Source organism: Coffea arabica, chromosome 2c (genome assembly GCF_036785885.1).
Source record: "Coffea arabica cultivar ET-39 chromosome 2c, Coffea Arabica ET-39 HiFi, whole genome shotgun sequence".
NCBI classification, from domain to species: Eukaryota; Viridiplantae; Streptophyta; class Magnoliopsida; order Gentianales; family Rubiaceae; genus Coffea; species Coffea arabica.
The window spans coordinates 51,879,072-51,889,770 of NC_092312.1; the positions used below are offsets into that span (position 1 = coordinate 51,879,072).

The 10,699-nt window shown below is 38.9% G+C and overlaps 1 protein-coding gene across 1 annotated transcript in view; it reads right to left on the reverse strand.

Annotated features, from left to right (window-relative positions):
• LOC140035690 (uncharacterized) overlaps positions 1-10,003 on the reverse strand; it is a 35,000-nt gene extending 24,997 nt beyond the window's left edge. The window contains exon 1 of the mRNA XM_072077017.1: positions 9,370-10,003. Coding sequence (XP_071933118.1) covers positions 9,370-10,003 — 634 coding nt within the window. The remainder of the gene's footprint in view (positions 1-9,369) is intronic.
• Between the last annotated feature and the right edge of the window lie 696 nt (positions 10,004-10,699).

A 10,699-nucleotide genomic window follows, 5' to 3' on the forward strand; every position in this document is an offset into this window, starting at 1 on the left:
AACTTTTATGGAAATTTGAACTCCGAAAGTATTGTATTGGGTTGGTAAGAGAACTCGAACTGTCTGGAACCGATTAGACTGAGCTTACTTGAAACTTGAACCTGTTTAGGCTAGTGTGGCCTTACATACCTAATGTGGATTTGAATTTGTGACTGCTTAAGAATGTGAATTGGCTGGACAGAGACTAGACCATTGTGTTCTTACTCGTACTCATGATCCTTGAGGTTGAACTTGAACTTGCACTTGAACTTGAACTTATACTTTTATTCGTGCTCATGCACCATGAACCTGAAGTATTTGGCTCTGCTTTGACCCTACTCTTGAACTTATTCGTACTGGTGTGACTGTAGACCGGCTACTACTCTTTTGTAGCGGTTGAACTGAACCTCTCTGGTGGGGCATTGCCTGTTGTGTTGTCCAGCACCACCAGGGATGACATTTTGCACTGAGGCTTTTGGTGAAGTTTAGCCGTTGAGCTAGCTTGTTGTGTTGTCCAGCACCACCAGGGCCAACTTACTGAACTGAAATTCTTTGGTGAAGCATAGCCGTTGTGCTAGCTTGTTATGTTGTCCAGCACCACTAGAGATGAATTTTGATCTAAAGCATCACTATACCCTGAATTTCTTCCAAATATCTGGGACCTTGCGTCCGATTTCAAGCCTTTTGCCTGTTTTATTTGGGTACGTGATTAACTCCCTATTGAACCATGACCATTTGATAGGTTGGATTGGCGTGATATGTAGTACTTGGATTATATAGGCCATGCTTTCCTGGATCATGAATTACGATAAGTGAGATTCGAATGATTTTTAGTATTTGGCCGACTTTGGGGAAAAACAAATTGGACCTGGTGAATACAAGTTGGAATAGATTGAATCCCAATGCTTGATTGGTTTCTGAGCTATATCTTGACCGGATCTATATTAGTTAGAAGGCTCGAGTGACTCTTGAGGGATATTTGATCTGATTAGTACAGGTGGAATGTCGAGGACGACATTCTTTTAAGGAGGGGAGAGTGTGAGAACCCGTAAATACCCTAAAAATTTTCCTAGGGTTTTAGTTCCCTTAATTGCATAATTTTTGCATTTTCTGGCTTAGAAACATTTTCTGGGTTGATTTTATGAGCAATTATAGTTTTTAGATGATTTTTCTAGTATTGGTGAGTTTTTAGAAAATTAAGAATATATACTGGACGTGGGACCCACTAGTGCAAAAAGTTCAAAAAAATTCGGCCAATTAGGTTAAATTCCGGATACTGTGTAAATTTTATCGGGTGTTAAGAGATAAGTAGAGTGTGTGAAGTGATTGATGTGAGAGAGAAAAGAAGTGATAAGAATGCATTAAATAGAGTGACAAGTGTCACCATGTTATTGGTTTTCCTTTAAGATTTACTATTCACAATTTTGACTTTTTTGACCAAAGGATTAAATATCCAAAAATTGCATAAAATTCACAATTTTCTTCTCTTGTTGGCCGGCTCTCTCTCTCAAGTTCAAGGAAGGAAGAAAACCTCTTCAAGTCTTGATTTCTTCTTGCTTCAATCCATAACTCAACCAACTAAACTAGTTTCTACTCCATAAAATCTTTCTAGTTGGTGTTAGTGGTTGATTTGGTGAAGTTTTTGGAAGAGCTAAGGTGTCCAACACCTCTACCTCTCTTGTTACTAGGTGAGTGGTGTGTGTATCTTCCTCCTACATCTAATGATGCTTAAGTTATGCTTATTAGTGATTAAAGTGCTGAAATTTCTGGTTTTATCTTGACTTGAAGTGATTTGGTGAAGTTTTCCATTTATTGATGATTTTTCTGGTTTAATTGGATTATGATGGTGTGGTTGTTTGTGATGATTGGCAATGGCCTATAATAACTCTAGTGGGTGTGAAATGTGGATAAATGCAACCAATTTTGGATTTGGAATGAAAACTGAAAAGTTAGGGTTCTTAAATCCCCAATTCTGTCCGGTTTTGGATCATAGGGTTAGAGGCCGAATTTGACTTTTCTCAAAACATGAAAGTTGTAGGTATTGATGTGTTTGAGGTGCCTGTAAAATTTCAGGTCATTTGGATTAATGTGGAATGAGTTATAACGAAATTACTGTAGCTGTTCTGCTTTGGACAGAATGCGAAAACTGTACTGGTTATTGGCCATTTTGACTGGAATTGGTTTGGATTTAGCTGTTGGTGTTTTCTGATGAAATGTAGCTGGATGTCTTAGCTAACATATGCCTTGGGAATTTCGGCATTTGGACTTGTATAGACTAAGTTATAGTAATTACAGTTTTGTGTGATTTGCAAACCTGTTTTGGTAATTCTGGTATAGTATTTGGCATTTTCGACCTAGTTAAGCTAGGAACTGGATTGAGTGACCTTCTACATTGTTGTAGCCCTGTTTCATAGCTTCGAAACGGTGGGTCTTACACCCCCATCCGATAACCGTAGTGAAATTGACGCCATTACCGCATTATAAGTGTAAAACAGTTTTCTATTTGGGGCCAAGACTAAGGCCATTTTCTAAATTTCTGATTTGCTATCATGTTCATTTATGCATATAAAACCCTATTGTTGTTGTGTTTAGCATTGTTTGGTGACTCGTTCTCGAGTCTTATTGTATGTGTTACATGTTTTAGGGCGTGACGGTAGCTCACGACGTCTTGGTGACTACGGTGTATGAAACACCACTTTCTCGCTTGGTGAGTATACTACTCACTTAAATGTTACAATGTGGCTTTGTTATATGTGTAATTGATGCCTTGAAGGCTTATTTGCTTATTGGAAGTGATTAAGGTGAGGGTGTACTTGACCGCCCTCACCCCTTGTGATTTTATTCATGGTTAATGACTGTTCACTGAAATACTGTACTGGTTATATGAAATACTGAATTCCACTCATGGAAACTGATTTGGTGTCGTTTGGATGAATGTCCAACGGCTTTACTGTATCACTGAGCTCAACCCCGTTTGGTAGTCAATTGGATCGATGCCGGCGAGGGCTTGGTCGTGAAAATTGTCTTGCCACGGGGACTGTACTGAGGAACCTTGTAGTAATGAGACTCTTGGTTCCGGTATACTCGAGTATTACCAAAAGTGACTGAATGGAGTGCGGGCCCGGTTGGGGTATGATTGGTGGAAGGAAAGGAAGTAAAGTGAGGTCTACGGTTTTGGTACTTTTAACATTGACGGAGGGTCAATGAGGTTGGATCAAGATTGCAAGTGTGGAAATGGGCTCTTGAGAGCCAACCGTATCCTTTCACTGGTTTGATTTATCTCTTAATTGCATATTTGAACTGAACGGTTATGATTATGTGATCTTGACTGCTTTTGTGTGATAGTTGCTCACTGGGCTTTAGCTCATACCGTGCCATTTGTTTTCCTTACAGGAAAATGACCACTTTTGGAAAGAATGTGCTAGTTGGTTCAAGTTGAGCTCATGTGAATGTATATTTTGAATAGCTCCTTGAGGGTGAAAACCCTAAGTGTTTTGTTGCAACCAATGGTTGGCTTGTAAATGGTTATTTGTACATGTATGAACTAGTTGAATATTTGATATGCCGTCTTGGCTTGCAAATGTTGGTTTCCAATGTATATATATGTTTGGTCGATGCTTGGTTGAATTTCGAACTGATACGCGTTTCAAACGGAAAAGAAAAAAAAAATTTGGAAAAAGGAAAGGGCCAAATCCGGCCGGATTCTGACGTGTCCACTACTGTTCATCGCGGCTTCGATTTTCGTTTTTTTTATTTTGTGATTTTGACCTATTTGCGCGCGTTGGTAAGCTCCGGAGCGCATTAGATCGACGTTAACTGATCCGTAGTCCTGGCGAGAGCTGGGCAGGCAGTCCGCTAACCCCTTTGGTTCGCCTTAGGGGAAAGTGGGGCTGTTACAAACGACACCAAATCAGTTGTCCATGAATGGCATTCAATATTTTATATGGCAAGTGCAGTATTTCAGTAAAACGGTAAACAGTTATGAATGGAATCACATGGGGTGAGGGCGGTCAAGTACACCCTCACCTCTATCAATTTCCATAACCAAATAAGACTTCAAGGCATCAATTCACATAGAACAAAGCCACATTGTAACATTTAAGTGAGTAGTATACTCACCAATCACGTAAGTGATACTTCATGCACCGCCGTTAAACGAACGTCGTGCACCAACGTCACTTCCTAGAACATGCAAACAAATGCAATGAGAATCGATAACGAGTGTGACAGCCCCACCTCTCCCTAGGGCGAACCCTAGGGTATCAGCGGACTGCCTGCCCAGCTCTCGCCGGGACTCAGTCGATCAAAGAACTAGCAACTCAAAATAACTGGGAAAATAACTTCAAATTAAATTGTACAATCCTAATAACACATAACTATCAATCAACTTTCCAAACTTAATACGGCAAGGTAAGAGTCACACTTACCATTTCATACTACGAATTACATGACATAAGTCAAACTTAGAAATTCAAGCTTACAAAAGTAAAAGGTAAAGTCATCTTAACAAAAGGTTACAAGTTCAAGCAAACAAAGCTAGGAGAGCCCTCGACCGTTAGTCCATCCCCGATCTGTTAAGGAAAACAAAGGGAGTGGGGTGAGCTAAAGCTCAGTGAGGTTCCAAGTAAAACAAGTAAACACATAGTCAAATTAAGGCATAGAGTAATCAAGTAAATACCGTCTGATGCAATAACAATTAATCCACAATTCAATTCAAGGATACGGGTGGCTTTCAAAAGCCAAAATTCCCTTGAGCTTGATCATAAATGTCTTCGTTGACACTCCGTCAACACTTGTATACACAGAATATTTAGTCCGTAGAACACCACTTTCACCTGTCTCCGTCCACCAATCAACCCCCCCCCACCGGGCCCGCACTTCATAAACAGTAGTTAGGTAATACTCGAGTATACCGGTTTCAGTGAACAGTAAACAGTCCTCAAGGTTTATCGGCCTTCTCGACCAAGCCCTTGCTGGCTCGATAGAACCGACTCACCTATGAGGTTGGGTACCCAAACAGTAGTAGTAGTTGATGGGATGTCACCCAAACAACTCAAGCACAGTCACATATAGAGAATTCACATTTCACAATAACAGTATACAGAGCCTCAGTGAAAATGAAGGAGGACGAGTGCGATAAAGTACACCCTCGCCTCCACTTTTATCAAATCAGGGTTTGGCTCAAACAGTCGTAAATCAAGTATTCAAATATTTCACATAAGCAGGTAGCAGGTAGTGGAACACTCACCTGTCAATCAAAAGAAGCAATCGATGTCAAACGTCTTAGTTACGGTCACCTTCATTTCCCAAACCTAGGGCAACGAGTGAAATCGTTAACAATTAGATTCATGCCCCACTAGGTTAGGCTTAATAAGAGACCAAGTGAGTAGTCTAAGCTACTTAATCCGTCATGCAAACAAGGTCCAAACCATGGTAAAAGTTCATGAGAAAACAAGTTTAGTAGGTGCATGAAGGTTTGGCAAAAGAAAAGTTCCAATTATGCTTAAGGATTTCTTCTCGGGTTGCACAGTCATGCCCTGGCAGTCTTAGGAAAACGGTCATAACTCACTGTAGAAAAGTCGAAATTAGGTGCCGTCAGTGGCGTTGGAAACTAGACTCGAAGGGCTTTCCAACGGTACCAAGCTCACACCGTGGTTCATCTCCTATCAACAAGAGTAATTCAGACAAGATGGCTGTTTTTCCAACCCTGGATCAACATTAATCCTATACCAAACTACTCTAGTTCTAGGGCTAACTTCATTAGTTTTGATTCAAATTCACCCAATTCACTCCTCAAGTGATCATATACAAGGATTCAAGTCACTTAGGATCAATGGAGTTCACAATATAACATACAACCTGATTTAAGGTAGCCATAATGATCCCATAACTACAAGAGTCCTAAAACAGTCTACTAATGGTTCAAAATCACCACTTTACTTGCTTCAACTCCATTCCAAATTGCTCATAGGCTTAACCAATATTTAACCTAGTTTATTAGGCTTGATTATGACATAATTTAACAATAAGATTGAGGGAAAATCCCTCCTACAAGAACCGGCCAGCCTAGACAAAGCAACCAGCCCACACTTTTCAACATTTGTTCAATCTTCATCCTTGCATGTTTTCTACTCAATCATCATATCAAGTGGTAGTTCTAGCTCAAAAGAGGTTTAAAACATAATAATACCTCATAAACAAACATGAATAAGAATCAAACATTTCATCAAACACTTGGTATACATACTAAGAAACCTAGCTACTACTTGTTTACTTCAAGAAACTAACTCAACATCTCAACCAAACAACTTGTATCTTTGCTATTAACACTTCAAGTGCATGATCTATCATCAAAAAAATCAGGATTTAAAGAACATATACCTCTCTTATAGTGAGCTTGAATCACCAAAATCACTTCACCAAAGTAAGTCTTCAAGCTTGGATCAAACACTTGGAGTTGTAGGAACTCTCTCACTAATTCAGATTTTCTCTCTTGATTGTTGTTCTTGGTTTGCTAGAGTAAGAAAACAAGTTTATGGAGCTCACTCTCTCTCTCTCTTGAAGCCAAGAAATTCGGCCAACACAAGCAAAGAAAAGGCCTTGGCTAGTTTAAATAATCTTCTAATCTTGGTTCCAACAAGATACTTGGTTAAAGTTTAGCCACATGTCCACTTACTTGTCCAACTCTCTCTTAATCTTTGACTAATGGTGTCTTAACCTTTCCAAATGCACCAATAATATTTTAACACCTCTAACTAACCTTTCCAAGTGCACCAATAATACTTTAACACTCCTAACTAATCTTTCCAAGTGCACCAATCATATTTTAACACTTCTAACTAATCTTTCCAAGTGCACCAATAATACTTTAACACTCCTAACTAATCTTTCCAAGTGCACCAATCATATTTTAGCACCTATAATCCTACATGTAAGATTTCTACCACTAATATAAAGACACTTGGTAAAATGTAAGTGGTGCATTAATTAAAATTATCTTAAAAAAAATGTTTTACTACAAGTAAAAGGAATAAAGTGTAATGCATGACAATTATTATAACACCTAGAAAAGCAATTGTAATGGCATGTAATATATGATTTAAATCCTAGAATAAGGCAATTAATTGAGGAAATTGTGTTTTAAAATGAGGGTTCTCACAACGAGTCATATAGCCATACCAATTATAACCCTAATAGGGTTTCATATGCATAAATAAGCATCATAGGTAACCAGAAATTAAGAAATGGCATTAGCTTAGGCCTTAACAAAAAAACAGTTTTCGTCATACTTTTGCGGTAATGGCACAAAATGCGCTACGCTTATCGGATGAGGGTGTAAGACCCACCATCTCGAAGCTAAAAGACAGGGCTACAACAATGTAGAAGCCACTCAGTCCAAATCCTAGCACAACTAGGTCAAAAATGCAGATTACCAAACCAGAACCGCAATTGCAGGTTCCCAAATCGCACTATGCTGTAATTAGTCTATTTCAGTCTACACCAAATGCATTGATTCCAAAGGCATATGATAGCTAAGACATCCAGCTACATTTCATCAGAAGACACGAACAACAAAATCCAAACCAATTCCAGTCAAAATGGCCAATTACTAGTGCAGTTTGCGCATTCTGATCAACCCAGAATAGCAACAGTAAAATCGACATATCTCACTCTACACTAATCCAAATGACCTGAAAGTTTTTAGGCACCTCTAAAATGTTATTCCCTACAACTTTCATGTTTTAAGCTAAGGCCAATTCGGCCTCTAACTAGGAGCTATAAATTCGGGCAGAATGTTCCTTCATGAACCCTAGGTTTTTCAATTTTCTTCCAAAACAGAAATTGGTTGCAATTAATCACTTTTTCCACCTTCTAGATGCCTTAAACATCATTTCCAATCATCATACATAGCCACACAATCATGCTTAGTGGGAGTACAAGATGCAAGTTTATGGATTATTTCTTGATTTGTGGTTGAAATGATGAAGTTTTATTATTTTTGGGGATTTTTCTGAATTCAACCAAAATCAAGTTTTAATCCATAAACTTGCATCTCCTACTATCACCAAGCATAAATTTAACATCATTAGAGGGAGGAGAGGTGTTCATCCACTACTCACCTTAGTAAAACAAGAGAGAGAGCAACTAGGCACCACAACTTTCCAAACAACTTCACAACCAACCTCACAACCACTAAACTAAGGGTTTTTATGGAGAAATTGGAAGTTTAAACGGTTGATTTGCTAGATTTGAGCAAGAAATTGAAGAAACAAGTTGAGAGCTTTCTTTTCTTTTCTTGGAGAGAGAGAGAGTCGGCCAAGACAATAAAATGGAAAGAAATTGGGTCAAAATTTGGTTTAATAAAGGTTAAGACAAGTCCAAGTCAAAGTCAAGGTCCAACTTTGAATAAGAAGGTGACACATGTCACCTTTTGGTTTAAAACTTATCTTTTTTTTTGTCTCTCTCATACCAATCCATAAATATCTCTTAACACCTTGTAGAAAAATATCACTTAGCACAAAACTCCAACAAGTTATCAAAAATATATTACATTTGCCGCACTAGCGGGTCCCACGTCCGATATACGCTCTTAATTTCTCAAAAACTAACCGATACTAGAAAAATCATTTAAAAACTATATTTACTCATAAAAATTATCTGGAGAATTTTCTAATAAAGAGAATGTCGAAAAGGCGGGCGATCAATAAAACAAACCCTAGAAACTTAGAAAATTTCGGGTCCGCGTACTCATTCTTTCGGGGCGTCACAGAAGTGCTGCTCCAAGGTGATAAGAAGGTTGGACAATTGGTCTGGGTCAAGACCCTTAATGGTGTGACACTTGTCACCACCAATTACCAAGCAAAATTTTCTTTTTCTTTCTTGCAATTTCAGCCCCAAAATTCGGTCAAGGCTAGCTGGAAAATGAGAGGATATTTTGCTCAAATATTAATGAGCTTGTATGGTAAGAAAGTGGTGTTCAAGTGGTGTGTTCAATCGGTATTGTACGGTACACGTCGGTTCGCACCGTTTTTCCTTAAATCACACGTACTAGGATTTTTACTTCCTATTCACTAATTTTTTTATCATTGCATCTAATCACATTTTATTTCTACCTAAAAGTCACTCTTAAGCACCAAATTTGATTCGCACTCTGCACCGGAAAATCACCCTACGGAAAACGCGAAAACCCTAACTTGCTCCAACTTGAAAACGAAAAGTGAAACCCTATTTTCTTGGTCCATTTGCACTTATTGTAGAATGATTGGGTAGTAGGGTTATTATAAATGAATAATTTCCAAATAAAAGGGCATTTTTAGGAAAAAATATAAGAATTTTGCGAGTCCTCACACTCTCTCTCCCTTAAAAGAATTTCGACCTCGAAATACATACCTTTTGTCGTGAATAGGTCAGGATATTTTTCTTGCATGTCCTTTTCTAGCTCCCAGGTTGCTTCGTCCACTTCATGATGCTTCCATAGAACCTTTACCAAACAAATCTGCTTGTTTCTTAGGTCCTTCACCTTCCGATCCAATATTTGAACGGGTCGTTCTTCATAGGTTAAGGACTCGTCGAGTTCCACATTTTCGGGTGGCAAAATGTGAGTCTGATCCGGATGGTATTTCTTAAGCAAAGAAACATGAAAAATGTCATGGATCCTAGACAAACTGGCTGGTAACTCAAGTCGGTAAGCCACCTTTCCTATTTGCTGAAGTACATTGAAAGGTCCTATATATCGTGGTCGCAGCTTTTTCCCTTTTCCTGCTCTAATCTTTCCCTTCAACGGGGTAATCTGAAGAAACACTTTATCCCCTATCTCAAACTCCAAATCCTTCCTCAGATGATCGGCATAACTTTTCTGTCGGCTTTGGGCTGTTTGAAGTCTCTGGCGGATCACCTTTACCCTTTCATAGGCTTCCTCAACCCATGGTATTGTGGTCGGATCTATAATTTTTCTCTCTCCTATTTCATCCCAATAGATTGGAGATCGACATCGTCGTCCATACAAGGCTTTATATGGGGCCATTTGAATAGAGGAGTGATAACTATTGTTATATGCAAATTCAACCAAGGTTAAGTATTGACTCCAACCTCCTCCAAAGTCCACAATACAGGCTCTCAGCATATCCTCAAGAGTTTGAATAGTTCTCTCAGATTGTCCATCAGTTTGCGGGTGATATGCTGTACTATAATTCAACTTAGTTCCTAGAGCCTCTTGCAATTTCTGCCTGAATCGGGATACAAATCTAGGGTCTCTATCGGATACAATGCTCACTGGTACCCTGTGTAGTCTCACCACTTCATCCATATAAAGTTTGACAAGTTTCTCCAAAGAATATTTCATATTTACTGGCAGGAAATGTGCAGTCTTGGTTAATCGATCTACTATCACCCAAATTGCATCATGCCCCTTTTGTGTTCGTGGCAACCTTGATACAAAATCCATTGTTATATGCTCCCATTTCCATTTAGGGATCTCTAAAGGCTGTAACAGACCTGACGGCTTTTGATGCTCAGCTTTTACCTGTTGGCACGTGAAACACTTTTGCACAAACTGGGCAATCTCCACCTTCATATTCTCCCACCAATACAGACTTTTAAGATCTTGGTACATCTTATTATTTTCTGGGTGCACCGTATAGCTAGAGCGGTGTGATTCCTCCAAAATCTCCCTCTTTAACTCCTCATCCCTAGGTACAACGACACGATTTTGGAACTTTAA